The 23569-nt window shown below is 32.5% G+C and overlaps 1 protein-coding gene across 1 annotated transcript; it reads right to left on the bottom strand.

Moving 5' to 3' along the window:
* Positions 1-615: 615 nt before the first annotated feature.
* Positions 616-22924, bottom strand: LOC126745551 (10 kDa heat shock protein, mitochondrial-like). Its single transcript, XM_050453431.1, has 3 exons — positions 22728-22924; positions 22441-22602; positions 616-1009 (listed from the first exon to the last, which is right to left on the bottom strand). The coding sequence occupies exons 1-3, from the start codon at positions 22728-22730 to the stop codon at positions 866-868; spliced, it is 309 nt and encodes a 102-aa protein (XP_050309388.1). The 5' UTR covers positions 22731-22924; the 3' UTR covers positions 616-865.
* Positions 22925-23569: the final 645 nt, after the last annotated feature.

The following is a 23569-nucleotide window of genomic DNA, read 5'->3' as shown; positions in this document are numbered from 1 at the left end:
TAATGGTCCCAGGATACCAAGATACCTGATTATCAGATGTTAATATTTTTCAAAAAATAATTTTCGTATATCCATTAAATTTTTAGCAGTGTATTCCCTATCAAAAAAATATCCATATTTCCACAGGTTTGAATCCACTCAAAAAATATTTGATTTAGACCCTGGGATTGAAAGAAACAAGCCAGCATAATTGTGAATATTATACAAGAGAAGCTGCTTTAAACTACGCTACTATAGATAATAAATTAATGTTTATCACCCAAAATATCCAACAAAAAATGAAACTCAAAGAGCCTAAGTTTTCAGGGCGGATTATGCAAAGCAGGCACGCAGCAACTGTTGGCACACGCCTTTGAAAAATTCTCGGGCTTACCGAAAGCGACGCGACCCGACGGTGCCCCCATCCCATTGTCGGGTACAAATGTGAAGATACACTTTCGTCCATAAGGTTGCGCATCTTCCCAAATATTCAATCAAAGCTAGTACCATGTTCATTTTAAATAAATATTTGCTCGAGTTGAGTAAATTTTTTGTTTAAAAAAAATCTCAAAATTTGATGTTGAGTTTATAAAATTAAAAAAAGCCAGACTTATAATAATATAATAAAACAAAAAATTTAAACTATAAATGCTTATATTATATCAAATAACAATCTTACTACTAATTCACTAACATTTGCAACTGCAAATAATTTAACAGCAATCACAAATGTGTAAGTTTCATATTAGTTTTATAAAAACATTTACATTCAGAAACTTGAAAAAACATACAGATCATATTTGAACATTGTTCACTCAAATGTTCAGTAAAAAATAATTCATGTCCCACTCATACCAACGTTAATATTAATATTGGAATATTCAGTCTAAGCATCAACTTTGGCGAGAATATCTGTTTCTCTGTATAGGTGGTATTCTACATTTCCTTCAAGTTCCACTTTGGTGCCACCATACTCTGGCAGGAGCACATTTTCGCCAACTTTAACTTCAATTGGAATGTGGGAGCCATCCTAAAAATATATGACCTTTTAATGATAATTATATCAAGTTAAAAGTTAAAAAAATAAAAATGGTCCATATTTATGTTCAGTTAAGTTAGTACTGTGAAAACATTTATATTTCACCATTATTATTACCGGAATTTTGACACACGTATTTGTTTAAATTAGAATAAATTATAATTGTTTTGTGGTCCAATTGTATATTTTATATGCCATTACTCTGATGTTTGTTTAACTATTTTATATAACTATTTTTAGCTTTATACTTTTTGGTATAAAATTTTGTAATATTTTTATTTTAGTTATAGGACTTGTACTCTATTAATCTTTATTAACAACATTATATATACACGGATGATGTATGCTGAACTTTCTAGAAAAAAATTCAGGTGTAAGTGCAACTTACCTCTCTTTTACTTAGAAAAAATATGCCTTGGGAAGTACTTTGTTTGTGTCACTCTAGTCAGTAAAGTACGAATTTACATAGTTTAAAGGAATTGCAAAGACTGGAAAGTTATATACATACAAGACAAAAGGCACCTAAGAAGTACCTACATCAAATTTGTTTCCAAAAATATAACTCAACTCCAATGAAAGCACCGTTTCCTAAAAAACGTTTTAAAGGTTCTATATCTTGGGAGATACATTAACCACTTAAGGGTTACGACATTATCAAAAGATATAATTGCATCAAACAGAGACATAAGAAAAAAATAAAACAAACAAGGTAGGATATAAAATTGGTAATAACTTATTTTTAACAAGTGTTGTTTTATTGGAACACTTGTTGAAAGAACTGCAGAAAATTAGTTGAAATAATGAAATATTGCGACAAGAAAATAAATTACTTAGAGAGAAGTTGCAAAAAGTGCAAAGAGTAATCAAAAAATATTACTTGGTGGTGTATAATCTGGAAGAATAAGAGGATAAATTAGCGGATCTTCAAAAATTCATCCAGGAGTTGAGCAGTTACTCTCAAATTCCTTGTACATCAAAAGAGTTCAGGGATTTTTTCTCTTGGGAAAGAGAATTCAGACCTGCCTTGGATGAAACATGCTGTTTCCTCATACAAAAGAGAAAACTAGAGAACTCTGTTCTATTTTTTTAACTCTTTTTTTATGCTTTACAATTTAATATTTACAAAAGCTTTAATTAGAATAGATGTTACTCGTACTTAGTTATTAAGGGTTTGTATTAGTCATTTTACAATAAAAATCCACTGATTCTAAAAGTTACAAAAATAGGAACCTTAAGTAATTTAATTATTTTATCTAACTTTCAAGGGCATTTGTGTTCAACATTCTGAATTTTTATTTTTATTTTAATGTAAAATCATACCTAATAAATTTAAAATTAATTCTTATTTACAACATTATAACAAAGATAAAATGCAGAATACAAAATTAAAAGATTTTGATGAATTCTCATGTGACACTTTTAAATATTCTAGGATATAAGCTTATCTATAATGAAGGTAAAGTTTCAGGTCATCATTGCATTTTTATAATTAAAGAGAACATCTGCAATTTGAATTTATTCTGGAGACTATGGACCAAGTAAATCTAACCAATCTATATATTAAATTTCAAAATGGTAACATATACAGGGTGGTCCGGTTCAAACGTCATTAATTTTAATACTTAATAGAAAATTAAAAAAAAAAGTAGTATAAGAAAATTTTGCTCAAAAATGTTTTATAGCAAATCTACAGGATATCAAAATTGGAAAAAAAAATGTTTTTTCTTAATACCTTTTAAACCAATTGATTTTTTTTTTTAATTTTGCTTACAGGTTAACAGGTGGTCCTCCTAAATAAAGATCAAATCAAATCGTTTATTTCCATCGACATCATAACAATGTATAGGAATTGTCAATAAAAAACTACAGTGCTAATAAAAATAGTATAAAATTACAAGATATGAGAGGAAACAAATTTAACTAAATTTAGTCAATAAATTTACAGTTAAAGAACTCTGTCAATGAGTAAAAAGGACAGTCAGCTAACATGGTCCTAAGAGCTTTCTTAAAAGTTAGAAAAGTCTTAGCTCTCTTTATTCTACATGGGATATGATTAAAAATTTTGAGAGATGTAATTTCCGGACCATCCTGTACCTGTGACAACTGGGTAAAAGGAATGTATAATTTATCTGCATTTCGAGTTCTATAAAAATTAAGATCTCCAGATCTCATGTGGTTGGAAAGATTTTTATTTAGTTGACCTACACACTCCAAGATATAGATGTTAATTATAGTTAGGATTTTTTCTTTTTTAAAAGTACCACGGCAAGTTTCTCTGAAGGAAAATCTAAACATCCTACTTACAATGAGCTTTTGATTTATTAGCACTCTCCCAATACTGGAGGAATTACCCCAAGCTAATAAGGCATAGGATAGAGTGGAATGCACTGAGGCATAATAAAAGCTTTTAAGTGTATATGCATCCACATAGTCTCGGAGCTGCAAGATGGCATAATTGCTGTGGGACAAACTACTGCACACAGATTCCACCTGAGGATCCCACGATAGATGTCAATCAATTACAATTCCAAAGAACTTGGCGGAGTGTTGTTGGATGATGCTACTTGATGACGACTCCTCTCTAAGGAGTAAGCTCCGGTCCTGAATAGCTCGAATCGGAGTGAAAACAATGAAATTGGTTTTCAAACTATTCAAACAAAGACCATTTTTCTGGCCCCAATATTATCTATACACTTGGTGGCTTTTGAGTGGATAGACTTATGGTCAGTACCCGAGACAACCGCTGATGTATCGTTGGCAAAAAGTGTTATGTAGCTGTCATTAACCAGGAGAGGCAAGTCATTAATAAAAAGTAAATACAAAAGAAGCCCAAGAACACTACCTTGTGGAACCCCAGTGATGACAGTTGCCCAATCAGATATGGTCACCTGACCATTAACTTTCAATCTAACAGCCTGGGTTTGACATGTCAAATATGATTTAAGCAATTTATAAGCTGGACCTCTTATACCATAATGAAAGATCTTATTTAATAGTAAAGCATGATTAATAGTATAAAATGCTTTAGTAATATCAAAAAAGATACCAACAGATTTTAACTTCAATTCAAAATTATTCAATGTATTTGTATAAAGAGATATAATAGCATCTGATGTAGAGTCCAGACCTAAATCCAAACGGATGACATGACAGTAAAGCAAAAGAATCTAAAAACGCAACAAGTCTTCTTTTAAAAGATTTTTCGAAGACCTGTAAGAATACAGACAGGAGAGCAATAAGCCTATAGTTACTCACTTCTGCTGTCTCCCCCTTTTTATGAAGAGATATGACAACAGCTGTTTTTAGCTCTTTAGGAAAATTTCCAAATTGAAATGATAAATTCAGAAGATAGGTAAGTGGACAGACAATATGCTCAGCACATGCTAACAATAAGTAACAAGGTACCTCGTCTACACCGGACGACTTTTTCCTGGAGAAAGATTTTATAATCTCGTTTATAAAGTGTTTCACCTTCAGTAAGAGGGAATAGAAAAATAGATTGGGATAAACTGTTGAAAGGCACATTCATACCCATGGGTGCCTGAAAATTATCTGTAATCTTTTGCACTGACTCTACAAAAAAATTATTAAAGCCAGTAACTTTCCTTCCATTAGCAGTAACCAAATTAGGGAACACACCTTGTTCTGCAACTTAAGAAGTTTGTGATTGAGTTAATAATGTCTCATGAGGCTCGAGTTATATTGTTAGAAGTAAGCAACTTTGTTGAAGGCTTTATTAGCATTTAGGATATTTTCTCTATGTACCTTCAATCTCCTTCTATAGGATGTCAGTAACTCATAGTCATGAACGGTCTTTAGTTGAGTATGAAGTAGTCTCAACTTTTTGCTCTCATTAATTGTCAATGATGTGATCCCCTGATAAGACTTTGTGATATGGCTTCAATTTGTTTACATAAGGAAAGCTCTATAATATTAAATAAACTGGAGAATGTGTCAAAGAAGTAAGAAAATTTACTTTCAAAATCCAGTCTCAATAATTGACAGCCAATGTTCTTTGGACAACAAGTTGTTAAAATAGTGTATGTTTTCATCAGAAAAGGATCTAGAACTCATAGAAAATTTGCTTAAATCGTAACTGATTAGGTTTCCCACGTCAAAACTCAGTATCTGAGCACAATGATCAGAAAACTCCACTTCAAAAGTTTCAGTTGAAAACAGTGCAGCGTTAGTGAATATATTATCAATCAAGGTACAGGATGATCCCCGAGTTCTAGAAGGTTGCGTCCACAATATATACTGCTTCTTTACAAGATGAAGCCAATTTAAAAAAAAATTACCAGTGGCGTAACATACAGGGGAATCCGATCTTCTTTTGTCACCAATCTGCGAAGCGACGAGATATTTTATGACAAAAGTTTAATTTTTAGATTTACGTTTTAGCGGCAATTAATTCTGTAGCCAGAAGAGCTCAAAAATGTCTGGAAGCCCAAGGATTTCATTTTGAGCACTTACTGTGGAAGTTAAATTTTAATTATTCTTTTTGTAATTTTTTGTTTTTTTAACAAAATAATGTTAGCAGTTTTTTCATATTTGTGTCCTTGTGTTATTTTCTTAGTGGATAATTTATTTAATTAAAAAAATAGACAAAAATAAACGCAAAAAAGATTGCTTTTAAAATTCTCAAACACGGTGCTTTACATCAAAATTTTGCAGGAGCAACTGTTTTTTCTAAATTAAATAGAGAGTCTAAAAATTAAACTTTCATCACAAAATATGTCGTTGCTTCGCAGATTGGTGACAAAAGAAGATTGAACCCCCCCCCATATGTTAAGCCACTGGTAATTTTTTTTTAAATTGGCTTTATCTTTATTTAGAAGGACAATCTGTTAACCTGTAAACAATATTTATAAAATTAATCAATTGGTTTAAAAGTTATTAAGAAAAAATATTTTTTTTTCCATCTTTGACACCCTGTAGATTTGCTTTATAACATTTTTGAGCAAAATTTTTTTATAAAAATTTACTTTTATTTAAATTTTCTATTACGTATTAAAATTAATGACGTTGGAAGCGGACCAGCCTGACCTATTAATTAACAATAATTATCAGACTTAATCTTAATAACAAGGATAACTATTTACAAGTAGTAATAATAATCTATCAAAATCTGACAACAATGCTACTGACAAAATTATTTCAGTACAAAGAAAGGGCATATGCCTAACAGATGTGCAACAGAAAAAAGCATTTCATGCATCTCATGCACATAGGGTGCTGTACATAACATGTAACCATATGAAATACAACACCATATAAAAAGATTGGAAATTTAGAAGAATTTCAAAGTACAATTCTCAAAAAATTGTACATAAAGTCATCAAGACCAACAGGACAATTTTTTGAGCTAAACACACAGAAAAATTAACAATTGACAATGCAAAATTAGTCAAGAAAAGACAAAATATATTATTATCAATGACAATGATCAAATGTACTTCAAATTATTAATCATGCAGCAAAATTATTTTAAAGAACAAAATCCTACAAATTCTTAATAAAATGACTCCTAAAATGCAATAAGGAAATACCCAAAACTTCAATTCCAGTAGAGTTTACTATCTTCAAGGTTCTTTCAACGTTGGTACGACGATCAGGCAAAGAAAACAATTGATTTACCCTCAGATTATGGTGTGGAATATTGAATGAAATTTTATTAACTAGTTCGGGACAAATCACAAGACCATTCAAAAGTTTATAAATAAACATTAAATCATTCTAAGTAAACTTCGCATATTCAGCAAGTTCATTGCTTCATCATAACAATGGTCGTTAGGAACTGGAATGTGAAGTTTATAAAGGCAGAATCGTAAAAATTTATTTTAAACTCTCTCCAGTGCCATACAATTGTTCATGTAAAGAGGACACCAGCTTATAGGTCCATACATTGACTGGGTAAGCAAGACACCGCTCCTATATGGTTAGACTTACGGATCAATCTTCAAAAATCAGTGTTTTAAAAAAAAAGTAGGGAACTTACAGGAATAAATCCTAGGACAAGTAATCTTCAGGGAATAGGAAAAAAGATTTTTCAATGAGAACTTGACAGTTGACATGCCAGGCCCAACTATTAATCAAAAGAAGTAAGAATCTTTGTTCGGTATATAGTTTTAATGGAAAAATTTATGTAAGAAAAACTAGTACAAGCCAACCAGTCCAGATAAGATCAGGAACTGATTTATCACAAATCTCCAAACACTAAAAACAGCCGAAATAGTATTTATATAACTTTCATCTTTACTATTGTGATATTATGATATTTACGGAAACCTTTAATTTAGCAAACAAAGATTATTATAATATTCCTGGCTACAAAATATTTTATAATGAGAGCAATTACAACAGAAATGATGGGGTGTTGGTCTATATAAAGTCTATATATCTCATTACTAAATTCATATGGGTTGCAGCAATTCATTGGCATTCCAACCAGAGAAACTCATCTAACAAAAACATGTATTGACAATTTTTTTAGTAAATCAAACTATAATAAAAATTACAATAATAATTGTTTTAGACACCCAAATCCTATCACTATCCAATTATGCTAAATATTGAACTAGTGGAACAAAAAAAAAACAATAATGTTAACAAAATACATCACATAGTAGATTATGAAAAATTACTTAATAAAATTAAAAACACCGACTGGTCAGATATATTATAATCAAATGAGGTGGAAATTGCTGTCACAGGTTTATCATCCAATTTAATGAGCCTAAATTCATCTAAAATTGAAAGGCAAAATCCCAAAAGAGTCCATAAAATAAAAGAATGGATTTCAACAGAATTAATTTTTTGTATTGCAATACGAAAAAGGGACAAAATGAAAGGAAATAAAAAAAAACAACACCCAAGAATTACAAACAGAATACAAACAATATAGAAATTATGTAAATGATTTAATTAAGAAATATTAATTTGACTAGAAAACTCAAGTTTTAAACAATAGGAATAATATTTAAAAAATTTATCAGATAATAAATGATAACAAAAACTTACTAACAAAAAAGAAAAATGCTCGTCTACTCCTAAAATTAATAATAATAACAATGAAGCTTTTGAGATCGACAAAGATATGGCTAAACATAGGTATACACATGAAAAACTAAATTAAAACTCAGAATGAATTTAAAATTTCCCAAATAATTCAGTCTTCAAATTCTTCCATGTATTTGACCCCAGTAAACCAAAACCAGATTATTAAATACATAGCTACTTTAAAAAATAGTTCATCACCATAACATAATATAATCAAATTAACAAATAAAATCATTTCAACTGCTTTAAGCCATATTATAAATTTAATTTTCAGAAGTGACCAAATACCAGCTTACTTTAAACAATCTGTGACAAGTCCAATACATAAAAAAAGATTTAACTAAGACTGAGAATTATCACCCAATTAGCCTTATAAATAACTTTACAAAAATTTTAGAAAAATGTATTAAAGATCTCTTAACAACATTTCTGAACTCACTTGGCATATTCTCGGAAAATCAGTATTACAAAGAGCCTGAATACATCATATGCAGTATATAAATTAACTTCAGAAATAACAAAAAATTTAAATACTGGTAAAAAAAGTATTGCAGTTTTCATTGATCTGGCAAAGACCTTTGATATGATACTGCATACAAATCTTCTTCAAACTTTAAATCATTATGGTATTAGAGGTATTGCACTAAAGCTATTTGAGAGTTATTTTAAAAAGAGAGAGCAGATCCTTAAAATCAATAATACCTGAATATAGTGATCCATTATATGTATCCATCAGAGTTCTAAAAATACAAAACATGGCAGGAGGCTAGAGAGGCTTTGTGTGATGGATTTAAGCATGTAAAAAACTGGTTGTGTACTCAAAAATTAACTTTGAATATGGACAAAACTAATTAGATAGCCTTTTCTTTGACCAATTCAAATAGACCACCTTTTAATAAAACTTTATTGGATGATATTAATAATGAAGAGATCTTTGAAAAAAAGAAAACTACAATTTTTAGGAGTCATAATTGATCACCACCTCAAATGGGCAGAACACAGTAATCATCTTGCTGGAAGAATTAGGCATTTGATCCAAAAATTTTACATACTAAGAGAAATTTTAAGCACTAAACTTTGTATTCTCATTTATAAGTCCTTAGTAGAATCTCTAATAACATACTGCATCATAGCATGGGGCGGTACCTACAAAAGTACATTGCAGCCTTTTAATGTAGTACAAAATTATGTCTTAAAGGTCATTTATAAAAAAAAAATATAAGCAATGTAGAATGTCTGTATATTCAGCATGTGTGTTCATTTGTTCACACCTCTGATATATCTAAAAGAATTACCAGTCATTCACAATTCACCAGAAATAATGCTCTTAATTGCTTGTCCCTTCCATTAAACATGAGAAGCATAAATTGAAAGTTTATAGACTGCTTAGAACCCAAATTCTACAATTTGCCAAGGGAAATTAAAATAAAATCTAAAAAAAAAATTAATGAAATGGCCAAAGAATATATCCTTATAAATATAAAAAAGTTCCAATCATGCATATTAAATTGATTTAGGAAAAGGGTTTTATGGTAAATATTTTAATTTTGTAAACAATATCTATTTACTTACTTATTATTTTTTTTTATAATATGGGTTGTCTAGATTTAAGATTGAATAGTTGTTTATTTTTTTTGTAGATATAAAGGTGCTTTTTTTTAATCACTTGTGAGTGTATAAAATGAAATATTTATACATATTTTTTCCTCCTATCTTACCTAAGTATTCCAATAAAAATGTATCGCATACACAGGTATTAGGTTACCTAGGTGCTTAGGGTTAAACAAGAAATGTTATGTTAAATACTTTATGTAATAAATTTGATACTCCAACAAAGAGACAACATGTGATATGTACAATCTTTTGCAAGTTTTAACCGACAGGTCTTTACAATTGCATAGGAAAAAACCAAGAACCAAGAAGATGCTTTAGGAAAAAACCAAGAAGATGCTTTAGTTATAATAGTATTCACATGGGTATTAAAATTCAAATGTTTCTCTTGTTAATCTGATTATGAATTATGAAGAGTTCCCAAGGAAGATTTAACAACTTCATCGATGTGTGTGTTCAGAGGTAGTTTATTTATTGTACATCAGTGTGCTAAAACATCAATATCTCTTTGCAATAGATCCCAATCCTCTTTAGATTATATTATGCAAAATATTTTTAAGTCATCTGCAAATAAGACACTCAGACATAATGGTACCAGTGATATCATTGACAAATATAAAACAAATGAATGGGGCAAGATTGCTTCCTTGAGGGGCACCACTTAGTGTGGGATAACAATTTGACTTAAAGCCATTGAATTCAACAAACTGGAAATGATCTTTCAGATAGGAGACAAAGAGTTTTACAAGGCCATGTTGGAAACCCAGAGATATCATGTTTTCAATGATAAGATCATGGACCAATCTATCGAAGGCCTTCAGAAATCTGAGTACACAACATCCAATTGTCTCCTATGTCCCACAGCTATGTATGCTTTTTGTAAAAAAACACCTGAAATTTGTGACAGTCATCTTCTACTGAAACCGTGTTGTTTTAAGGAAATATGATTTTTTAGTTGATAAAATAGGCTGTCATAGATACACATTTGAAAGGCTTTAAAAAGTTGGACAGTATGAAGACAGGTCTATAATTATCTGTTGCACCGCTCTTATGTATTGGCGTAATTTTAGAAATCGTCCAAACATCTGGAAAAGTAGAAGTTTTTATAGCAAGATTGAATATGAAGAGCAGGGGAGCTGTGAAGCATTGTGCACAATCTCGAAGAATAAAAGAAGGGATCATATCATGTCCAGCTGTGTGTTTGTTTTTTATTTTTGGCAGTGTAGTCTTCACCTCATTTTCAGTTAAAGGGTGTATTAATAAAAAAAAAAGCTGCTTTATTGTTATTAACAAAGAAAAATTGTTCTAAACAAAGCTACCATAAATTACTACCACTAAACTTAACCACTACACCCCATACACACTCAAGTTCTAAAACAAACATCAGAAAACAATACATAAGAACAGCAGAAAAAAAATACATAAAAAGTAAATTAAATTCCATAATTATCCCCTCAAGTATAAGACAGCAAAGAATTCTAACCATACAAACAAATCAAATAAAATTCAAATACTGTAAACTTACACTTAGGGAAAATTAGAATGTGTCGACGTAGTATTCATCCAGTGAATAGAATCATTTTTCGGTCAAAAGTATTTTCAATTTACGTTTAAAAGTGTCAATACATGTTGCCTCCCTGATTCCACCTGGTAAACGATTGAAAATTTTGATTCCCTCGTAGAAAATAGATTTTTTAGTTAATGTGGAGGAGGAGATTGGAAGATTTAGATCGTTTATTTGACGCGTTAAGTATCTTGGATTTGGGGTTATAAATTTAAAGCGATTTGCAAAAAGTAAGCAGGCCACTTCCCGAATGTAGAGGGAGAAGACAGTGTGTATGCCCAGCCTAACAAATAATGGGCGACAGGAATCTCTTGGTTTAGCCCCACAGATATAACGTACAGCACGCTTCTGTAAAACAAGCAGCATTTGTAGAAGGTAGGCAGCTGCATTACCCCAGAAGCAAATGGCATACCTAAGGTGGGATTCAATTAATGAAAAATATACAGATCTTCCAAACTCCATGCCAAGCTCCAGGGTAGCCACTCTGACTGCAAAACAACCTGCAGACACCTTTTTGCAAGTACCGAGGATATGCTCGTCAAATCTGAGTTCTCTGTCAATGAATATACCCAAAAATTTTGTATTATCAAATTGCTGAACTACTGAATTAGAAAAAGGCATGTGGTCTAGAGCACACTTAAAACACAATAATTTTTTTTTTTTGGCAAGTTTGATTCAAACCAGAGATTTACTGCCTGAAGATCAGTTGCTAATGTAGTTCGCAGAGTATCTGTGTCTGGGCTGTGCCAAAGAAGTGTGGTATCATCGGCAAATGAGTAAATTTCCCCCGTACATTAAGATTGGTAAGATCATTTATGTATAGGAGAAAAAGTATAGGGCCCAAAACTGAACCCTGAGGAACTCCCAAGGTGATAGGATGGTGATCAGAGTACTTAGATCCTACAAGCACTCGTTGTTGCCGATCTTGCAGATAGGAAGCAAATCAAGAAGATGAAACTCCCCGAAATCCATAATGATGAAGCTTCCGCAGCAGAATCCTATGGCAGACACAATCGAAAGCCTTCGACAAATCACAAAAAACTGCCGCCGAAACTCCACCATCATTTATCTGAGAGTAAAGTTCATGAAAAAAATTAAACATGGCATCATTGGTACTGGTATTTTCACGGAAGCCAAATTGAAGTCTGGTGAGGATGTTTTTGGACTTTAAAAAGGACATTATTCGATTTTTAACCAGTTTTTCGATTACCTTTGATAGCGTAGACAAGAGAGAGATGGGACGAAAGTTGGAAGGATTATCAAGAGCTCCACCCTTGTGAATTGGGATAACTTTAGCTGATTTTAGGCAAGATGAAATATCCCCTTGCTCCAAGAAAGGTTAATTGCGTCAACTAGTGCCTTTAGCGCCGTTTCTGCAAGGTTGAGAAAAATCTTAGCTGAAAGGTTGTCTTCTCCAGTTGAATTTTTATTTTTTTCAGTATACAGAATATCCTTGAGTTCATTTAGGTTTGTAGGTATAAAGAAGAAGGAATTTGGAACATGAATGGCTGGCATAAAGGAAAAATGATCCACTGAAGGGTTCAAATTTTGCTAAAGTTGTAGAGCAATATTCGAAAAAAAATTGTTAAAATCATTGGGAGAGACTTCAGGGCATTGTCCTGATTGCTTACCACAATTGTGATGAATATCATTAATAATTTTCCAACTCTCCTAATATTTTATTTTATTTTTTTATTAATTTATTAACGGAATCCATTTACAAAAGTATTACATAGCATACCCATACAAACATATATATTCAGATACAAAACTATCTATAAATCAGTAAAAGGTGTAGATGAGTTAATTAATTAAAGCCCCTATGAAATAATATTCTTTAACTGCCCCTTAAAAGATGTTATCCTAGATTCAAAAAAGTTTATCTGTCCTGACAGACCATTAGCACTTCGAGCCATTCGTGTAATTGGCTCATTAATGCCATAATTGGTATGGTGGAATGGGACTGAAAATATTTCTGATTGTCCTCCAAGATTAACAATCTGGGTTCTACCTCTAATGAATCCCGAGATACACTGAAGAAGAGGCCCCACAATACCTAAAGCCCTAAGCTTCTGCAAGAGTACCCCATGGTTAACCTGATCAAAAGCTTCGGAAAAATTTGTATATATTGAGTCAACCTGAAGTCCCTTCTCCAAGCAGAGGTAGAGGTAGTTGACATACAGCACCAAATTAGCATCAGTAGATCTTCCTTTTATAAATCCAAATTGCTCAGGATTAAATAAAGATTTAAAACTACAGGCAATCCTATGACTGACCAGGCAGTCAAGCAGCTTTGGCAACTCAGATGGGTTACACACAGCCCGATAATTGGAAATTTCATTTCTATTACCAGATTTAAAAATGGGTTTTAGAAAACTTCTCTTCCAGAGAGTGGGATAAGAACCAGAACCTAGAGATTTGTTAAAAATGAACAGTATTGGTTTTGTAAGAACACAAACACATTTCTTTAGGAAGAATGCCGGAATCCCATTTGGTCCAGAGCAGAGCTTATTCTTAGAGGAAGTAATAACCTCATAAACATCCTGTGTTGACAGAGTTAAAGTACTCAGACAAATTGATTTATCAAAATCAAAAGATGGTATGTCATTGACTTGCTCATCTGAATAGACGGATGAAAAGTATTCTGCAAACATATCCGCAGTATCCGAGATATTCATACTAATCCTGTTATTGTATGTCATTCTGGAGCGAAGACTAAAACCAGTTATTTTGAATATATGACCAGAAGTACTTTGGATTGCCAGCGAGATTCATTTCCACCTTATTAATGTATTGTTGATAGCACAACTCTCTTAAGTACTCACATTGTTGTCTCAACAATACAAATTCATCATAATCCTGCTGTTGACCACTAATTTTAAACTTTTTGTGAATTTGTTTCTTTCTTATGATCAAACTGCGAAGCTCTGAAGAAAACCAAGATGAAAAAGAAGAACTTTTGTACCTCTTTAGAGGAATAAACCTTTCCATTGAGGAGTAGATCACATTATAGAAAATTGAAACTATGACATCAATAGATGTCTCTCCCAAAAACAATTGATTCCAGTCTATCCCAGCAAGACAATCATTAATTGCTATGTAATCTCCCTTACCAAAATCATAAAAATATTCCTCATATATCATATCATCAGAATTTTCTGCACAACAAAGGTCAAAACTAATTGCTGTATGGTGTAAGCTATTCTCAAAAATTTTGTCTATTGCACGTTCAACACTAATTAAATCTGAGCTACTAAATACGAGAGCAACCCCATTGGTATTTAGAACCCCATTTACCTGGAAAAAGTTATAGAAGCTAAAGCAGTTGGCCAGAAAAAGCACAGACTCTCTGTCACTCTCCAGACAACCACCAACCACCCAACCAAGATCATCATTCTCCCATTTTTTATTTGTTAGATGAACCACTTGAATGGTTGGAGTAGTAAGTTTGCTTAGAGATTCTTATCAGACGACGATACAAGGCTCGGTAAGAATTGAAATAGTTATGAAAAACTGGAGAGTCAGTGAACTTTCTTATTGTGTGAAGAGATCTCAGATTTCTTGAAGATACTTTCAAACCTAAAGTGGACCTACTTTTAAAGAAGGATAAATAATTCCTCCAACAGAGCAAAAGAGTCTTGGAAGATTTTAAATGAGCTAAGGGGCAAAAATAATGTCTTGGTTATTCCAAGTACCTTAGATTCCAATGTCCTCAATTCCTTCTACTGTGACATTGCTAGTAACCTTGCAGCCAATCTCTCATAAAAAATAGATCCCAGGAGCTATCTCAGCAATGTGGTAGTAGCCGAATCTTTCTTTTTTGCCCCCACAAGTGTAGAAGAGCTTAAACAGTTAATGGTTAATATTAAGAATAAGAGTTCATCAGGTTGGGATGGGCTTTCTCTTAAAATATTTTCTGCTTTACCTCTTGTTGCTTTGCAAGTCTTGGCCGAGTCAATTAACTTTTCATTTATGTCTGGAGTTTTCCCAAGTGCTTAAAAAGAGCAATGATTGTTCCTCTTTACAAGGGTGGCGATCGGGACTGTCCTTCTAACTTTAGACCTATAGCGTTATTGCCTACTTTAGCCAAGATAGTGGAACGGCTCGTTAAGGTGAGGATGCTTTCATTTTTAAATAGGTTTGGCCTATTGAGTCTTCAGCAGTTTGGCTTTTGTGAGTCTGTGAGCACAAATGATGCTATCTTTAGCTTTCTAGAGCACCTGTACAACCGACTGAATGTTGGTGAAGTTGCAGCAGCGGTATTCTGTGACTTGTCCAAGGCATTTGACTGCGTGAGTCACAGAGTGCTGCTGATGAAACTGGAGCTCTATGGTTTCAGAGGAACTGCCCTTGAGTGGTTTCGTTCCTACTTATCAAATCGTGTCCAGGCTGTCAAATTTAATGGTGGTATCTCTAAGAAACTTAATATAAATGTGGGTTTTCCGCAAGGATCAGTACTTGGTCCTTTACTTTTTCTCATTTATGTGAACGATCTGCCACAACTGCAGGTAACTGGCAAATTTACATTGTTTGCCGACGATACCACCATCCTCTGGCACGACTCTGATGTTTCTCAAATGGAGGCCAATATATGTGCAGATTTGTTAAAAATAAAAGATTGGTGTGATGCAAATTTTTTGACATTTAATGTTTCCAAAACAAATATCCTTAATTTTAAATGTAATACAAATGATATATGTTTAAATATTGAAGCCATCACCATGCCACCGTTCAGTAAGTTTTTGGGTCTTTTCATAGACAAGTTCCTTAAATTTGAAGACTATATTGTGAATGTATGTAGAAAAGTCTCATCAAGCTGCTACGCCCTAAGAGTTATTGCCACCAATCTTAATTTCTCCATCGCCAGATCTGCATACTTCGCGATTATCGAGTCGCACCTTCGATATGGAATTTGCTTTTGGGGTTCATATTCAAATTCACTATTTAGTTCAGTGCTTGTACTCCAAAAAAGGGCCATTAGATATTTATGTGGGGCCAAGCCTCGTGACTCATGTCGCCCGCTTTTTGTAAGTCATAATATTTTAACCCTGTGTTGTATTTTTATTTTGGAAACAGTTTGCTTAGTTTTTAGAAAATATAAACAGGAATTCCACTTAGGAAGCCACTATAATACGCGACAAAATTATTTGTTGAGGCTACCCATTCCTCATTTTGAACTTGTCCGTAGCTCTATCATATGTGGAGGTAGAAAGCTGTTTAATAAACTTCCACTAGAAATAAGACAACTTAAGACTGAAAAAAGCTGTACAAGGACGAAAATATTTCTTGCTAGTAAAGCGTACTATAGTTTAAGTGAATTTTTTAATGATTAGCATTTAAGTATTTTTCAAAGTTTTATATAATTTTATTTTATTTTAAATTATGTTCTTGTTTTTATTCCTTTTATGTACAGTCTATTGGCTTTGTCTACAACTTCTATGTTTATATTGACAATAAAGCATTTTTGAGTTGAGTTTGAGTTAAAAACCCCTCGTGAACCAAGATTTTATAGGTTTGGATTTCGGTTTGATTTTAATCATTGCGAAGGAAGCATCAAAGAGCTTAACAATTTTTGTGTGAAAGGAAGATAAATCGAAAATAGAATTCCAGGACTCAAGAGCTGAAAGTTGACGAAACTTATTAAATTTATTAATACCAAAAATTCGACCATATCGCTGTGCAGATACACTACATTCCTTTTGTATATTTGCTATTTTACATAGTATAAACTCATGGTCTGATAAAGCAGAATTTGCGACTGTACACTCCACAGAGTCATATGGAAAATTAGAACAAATATTGTCAATAGTTAAGCTTGTTGACTGTGTTATACAAGTAGAATCTTTTACATGCATATGTATATTAAACGCCCCCATTAGATGATCGAGGCGCAGAGTAAAGACAGAATTTTTATCATTAAAGTTGATATTAAAGTCTCCTGTAAGAACTACGTAAGCCGCCAATGGAATTTCAAATAAAAGTGCCTCTAATTTTTTATGTGAGCAGGAATCCGGGCCAAGGTGTGTAGGCACGGGAAGCGACAAGTCCACATAAACACCTTTGAAGAAGCAAAAACAAGCAAAACCATTGACAATGCATTGGGGTGCTGTAAATGAGGACTGACCCAGAACCACTAAAGCAGGAATTTGGGAAATGTTTTTCCTTTGATTAATGTATTTCCAAAATTGTTAGGGATCATTTTTTACAAATGACTCAGTTCTTTTAATATAGGATTTATAGGCATTATCAATTTTGATTTTCATTAGCCTTCTAATATTAGAGAAGTTTATTTTTTCTGTATATTTTATGAATTTTTTTCTTATTTCACAAATTTTTGATAATTTGGTTTGTATATCATACAGGGTATTTTATTTTGTATTTGCTGTATTTAAAGAGAGGCACTGCTTGGTCAAGTATGTCATATAGATGCTTATAGAAAAGTGATACTGCCAGATTGACATCAGATGCAGTAGTTATAAACTGCCAATTGGTCTCTGAGAGGAGTTTATAAGGCAGATGTTAATTAGCCTTTTTAAAGTTGTAGTATTTGCTATTGGGATTAGTTTGAAAGGAGCCAGATGATAATTTATTCTCCAAGACCAGGGAGACATTGATGCTGGGATTTGATTTGTCTTTTAGGAACAAGTATTACTGACATAATTATTGACTTTCTTTAGCAACTTCACACTCAAAATTACTTCTTACAAGATGCAATATACTATTGTAGGGATTTTTAATTCTATTAAATTGTTTGAAACTGCATAATGCATATTAGGTTGGGGAATAGATGTAATATTAAAGTCTCCAATGAAGATGACCTCATTGTTTTGTATGTTTATTGTTTGTTGTTTGCTCATACATAGAACAATTATCAAAAAATAGTTGATATTGAGACAGTGGCATTTGTGGTTGAATATAAAGTAAAAGTAGTTTATTGATGCTAGTAACCTTACAGTCTTACACAAGTCACAAAATTAAACAAAAAAAAAACAGTGTATGCAGAAGTTAAAAACACAGTTCAACAATTGAGAGATTAAAAGAAAAAAAATTACATACCTATAAGTCATTACACAAATTTAAAATCAAATACAAACAAAAACATATAAATATAGGAAAAAAATATAAACAAGTACAAAGTTATGACATCTTAACCAGAACATAAATACTGTTGCTGAACAAAGTTAGAATAGTGATAAAAAAGTACAATAAAATTTAACAAAAAAAAAACAATTTAACAAAAAACACATTTGTCATTCATTCAGAGGACTAGTTATAAACTCATCAACAGAATAAAAGTTGTGTTCTAGAAGAGTATCTCTGATAAGTACTTTGAATTTTTTAGGAGATAGCTGGTGAGCAGAACATTGTTATTTGTTGTAAAGAGTAAGGGGCAGTGAATTATTCTTTGATTTTTGTAGTTTTAAATAAGGGGGATGTATTTGTTGTGCACCTCTTGTGTTATAAGAGTGAAAATCTACATTTTTTTTTAAAACTATTTTTGTTTTTATCAATTTCAACAAGACAGTTAAGAATGTATATATAAGGAAGGGTTAAAGTTTTTAATTTTATGAAAAATGGTCTACAGTGCTCCCTACAGTGAAGATTTAAAATCATCCTCAAAGCTCTCTTCTGGAGTTGAAACACTCTTATTAAGTGTGCAGAGTTACACCATATGAAAGGTGTGAATAAAAAAATGCATAGTATGCACTTAAAAGACCGCCTATATCCATAAAGCCTCTAAGCTGTCTCAGAAGAAATATGCTTGAAGAGAGTTTTTTGCATAAGCTATCTATATGGGTAAGCCATGTTAACCCATCATCCACAATCAAACCCAGCAGTTTAACACACTCTCCACTTTATACAGGGTGTCCCAAAATTAGTGGACGAAACGCGAACCCTGTATTCTTTGGTCAAAAATAACCTCACTTTTTCCTATAAACATATATCGGCAAACGCCCCCCAAGGGAGCTACGCCCCTTTTAAAGGAGGCACCTGAAGATGGTTTTTTCCACTTATTTTCGAAATGGGTAAACATAAAAATTTTAAATTTTGGTATTCTCCGAATTTTGATATGCTGAATTTAGTTGTTATTTCATAATTTCCACTATTTAGTCAGGTGCGTATCATTTAGGGGGTGAGCCTAAAAAAATACCTAAAAAAAAATTGTGTGCAAAGTTTTTGTTTTTTTTTCTTTAAATTTCAGTTCAGAGGCAAATTCTCGCAGCTGCAGGCCAAATAAGAGAAAACATTCAAAACATTCAAAAAAGATCCAGGTTATGCATTCAGGAAAACGGAAACTTGTTTGAACATTTGCCTCAAATAAATCAGTATTTTTATCTGTTTGCAATTTTATTTGTCAATTTACTTTTAAAGAGTGCTATTGAGTTTTAATAAAAATTGTTATTAATAATACTATGCAGCATTAAGGTTATCCCAATTCATAAGATGGGCAGCCTCGCTGAACCATCAAACTTTAGACCAATATCCCTTCTGTCCACACTTTCAAAGATTATTGAAAAATTGGTTAAAAAACGTGTGATGTCTTATTTAAAATCAAAGATTATTCTTAGTGGTTCTCAATTTGGCTTTCAAGAAAATAAAAACACAAATGACGCAATGTTTAACTTTATGAGTGATGTCTACTGTCAGATTAATGGTGGTGGAGTTTCCGCTGCTGTGTTTTGTGACTTGTCGACAGCCTTCGACTGCGTCAGTCACGAGGTTCTGCTGCGGAAGCTCTTCCACTATGGTTTTAGGGGCTTGGCGGCGAGTTGTGTGTGGGGTCGGAGTATTCTGAATATCAATCTGTTGCCTGGGGAGTATCTTAGGGGTTGGTACTGGGAACAATACTTTTTCTCCTATATATTAATGACCTCATCCGACTTAATATCCAGGGAAAATTCACGCTCTTTGCTGACGACACCACCGTTCTCTGGCATGGGTATGATACTGACTCTTTGAGAATAGCCATGTTGGCTGATCTTCAACTTATATATGAGTGGTTCAGGGCAAATTTACTATCATTAAATCCAGAGAAGACCAAACTAATTTGTTTTACAAATAACCGTAGTCTTGATAATATTCTTATTGCTAACTGCCCTGTCCCACCTTATTCTAACAATAAGTTTTTGGGTCTGGTGATTGACAAGGAGCTTAAGTTTGAGGACTATATACGGAGTCTCAGCAATAGGGTTTCTGCGGGTTGTTTTGCTGTTAGGGTGGCCTGTCGGGAGCTTGGCATGAGGATTGGGAGAGCCGTGTACTTTTCCCTGATTGAGTCCCATCTCAGGTATGGTGTCTGCTTTTGGGGTAGTGCAAGCATCTTCTACAGATTTTGTTTGTTCTACAGAAACGTGCTGTGCGTTATATATGCGGGATATCACCCGACAGGGAATCATGCCGACCATATTTTATCAGGGAGGGCATTCTTACAATCTACTGCCTATACATACAGGAGGTGGCATGCCTTATTTTCTCCCATAAATACAGGTTTGTCCTACAGAATCCACGATATGTTACCCGCCAGTGGAATAATTTGCGGCTTCCCATTCCAACATCTGCCTTGGTAAAGAGATCAATTTTTTGTGAAGGTATAAAAATCTTTAACCACCTACCAGAGGACATTGGAGGGGCAAAATCTCTCATCAAATTTAAGTTTCTCTTGAGGAGATTTCTGAGTGGTCGAGCAACAGAGTAATACTCTGTGGCTGAATATTTCAACAACAATCAGATTTTAATTAATTAAGGGAGACCTAGCTCTTTTCCTAACATGTTTGTTTTAAATGTTTTTCTTTTTTTTTCTTATCCCTAAATGTTGAACTGTACTTAGTTAAGAAAAGTTAGATATAGTTGATTTTATTGATTCAAGAAAAGAAAAAAAGGAAGGAAAGGGGGGAGAAAGAAAAAAAAAAGAAAAAAGAAATGTAAATTTTAACTGTTTAACTTTGATTCGTCATTGTAACTTGTATTTTTAAATATAATTTTAACCCTGTAACTCTGTCTCTTTAGGATTAGGTGAAGCTTTGCTTATAACAATATTTTGTTCAAACAATAAAGCATATGTGTTTTTCTCGAAAATGGTAATTTCTAGCATTATTGACCAAGAGGTACTTTTTTATGTAAAAAGCTTTAAATTTTTAAAATTTAAAGAAAAAAAAACAAAAACTTTGCAAACAATTTTTTTTAAAGTATTTTTTTAGGCTCACCCCCTAAATGATACGCACCTGACTAAATAATGAAAATTATGAAATGACAACTACTAAATTCAGCATATCAAAATTGGGAGAATACCAAAATTTAAAATTTTTATATTTACCCATTTCGAAAATAAGTGGAAAAACCATCTCCAGGTGCCTCCTTCAAAAGGAGGGTAGCTCCCTTGGGGGGCGTTTGCTGATATATGTTTATAGGAAAAAGTGAGGTTATTTTTTACCAAAGAATACAGGGTTCGCGTTTGGTCCACTAATTTTGGGACACCCTGTATACAAACATATTAGTTTAAACATACAGTTTATTAGGTATATCGTTTTAGTTTATTTTTATTATTTAGATTTAGAAGTTATGTCCTATAATTCTTTGTCTAAACTGATAAATTTCTTTTAACTGACATTTTGATCCTAACGATTATCCGGCACTAATTTAACCCTCAAAATCAATCCTTGAAAACAAGAATATATATAATAAAAATAGTCTATGATTTGATCCATGGACCTAATACATCCCCCCTTTGTAAAAGTAGCTAATCTTTGCACAGTTTAAAGTAAATTGTAAATTAGTTATGAAACCAATATATGTGGTAGGGTGCCAGGATTAATTGATCCCTCCAAATAAATAAATAAATTCAAATTAGAACTATCAAAAAACACCTTTAATTGCTACTTTATGTTTCATTGTGTAGCTTCATCAAACACCAACCAATAATAGATGTTATTAAATCCATACTCTTTAAAAAATTGCAAAAGTCCTAGAAGTAACCAAATTATAAGCAAAACTCTTAAAGAATATAAAGTTTAATTTGCTTGCCCAAAAACAGAGGAAACCCTGAAACTGACTTAAGATATGCATTGCTAATTTAGTTTAGTTATCATATTTAGGTTTTGAATTGAATACTGTTTTCCAATTATATATTTATATTCCAAATTTATATTAAAACAGCAACAAATTTAGTTGTTAAAGTGAAAGTTTATACCTCTTTCCTTTGACCAGGTCCCACAGCCACCACTGTTCCCTGTAGAACTTTGCCTGCTGCCTTTTCAGGAATTACAATTCCTCCTTTCGTCTTTGTAATGGCTTCAGCTTTTTTGATGAGGATGCGGTCGAACAAGGGGACAAGCCGTTTGATAGCTCCACTCTGTAAATTATTACCATGATCAATGTGGAATTTAGGTGAAATCGGCCGGCATGCCATATTTTACACAAAATATTTTATTAATAATGTAAAGTTATTGAGTTAAATTCTATTTTTTTATTTCTTACCATTTTGTTTAATTACAAGATTTCTCCTGACTTCGCAAATGTAGAAACGATATTAAAATCGATGCTAGAAATTTCTGGAAGACGCTCCACGTTTTTTGCAGGTTATCAACAAATTGACGTTTTAAAACTTGGGATGTGAACTTTGGGTGTTACGTAAATTTACTATATCTATTTCTTTCTGACTCGTATATAGTTATACAACGATTGAGGATGCGTATATCGAGACTTTTTTAAAATTAACCTTAAACGTATTGATGTCGCTAAGGCCAAGTCCCCACTGTTCGAACAAACCGTAACGGAACATAATGGCTTAGAACATAAAAGACTTTAAAAACTGATAGAGTTACATGAAATAAACAAGAGTACCTTTTTTAGAGAATTCGAACTGCCTTTGATTTTCTAGTCTTTTAGCCATAACTGATTAGGCAAAAAAGAAATGTTGTAATTTATCAGTAACAGGGTGTTCCTAACGCTCTGCATAAATAATGATAAATTCACCACAAAATTTGTAATTTTCATGTCAAAACACACAAAGTCGCCGATTTTCAAGACAATACTGCTTAAAATCACAACATTAATAAGAAATTTCATATTAGAATTCCAACTTTAAATACCCTGTATCTCACAAACCTGCAACATTTGTATAAAGCCGGGCTCAAACGACTTGCGTATTTGGCAATTATTTGTCACTTGCGAATACTTGCCAAGTCGTGTGAGTAGTTTACGTGGACAATTTTTCGGCACTCGTGTTTTTTCCACTGCCTATCGGTAAAAAATATTACGAGTCAAAAAAAACGCGATTAATTACTTATTTGACGAGTCCGGACTAGTTAAGCACTCAC

This window comes from Anthonomus grandis, chromosome 16, assembly GCF_022605725.1.
Source record: "Anthonomus grandis grandis chromosome 16, icAntGran1.3, whole genome shotgun sequence".
In the NCBI taxonomy this organism is placed as follows: domain Eukaryota; kingdom Metazoa; phylum Arthropoda; class Insecta; order Coleoptera; family Curculionidae; genus Anthonomus; species Anthonomus grandis.
The sequence above is the reverse complement of the archived record's forward strand: the minus strand, read 5'-3'. Positions and strand labels throughout refer to the sequence as shown.

Coding starts and splice junctions, on each gene's coding strand:
- LOC126745551 (XM_050453431.1), bottom strand. Junction 1,010..22,440: donor GACCTGGTCAAAGGAAAGAG/GTATAAACTTTC, acceptor ATATATTTTTAG/GATGGCTCCCACATTCCAAT.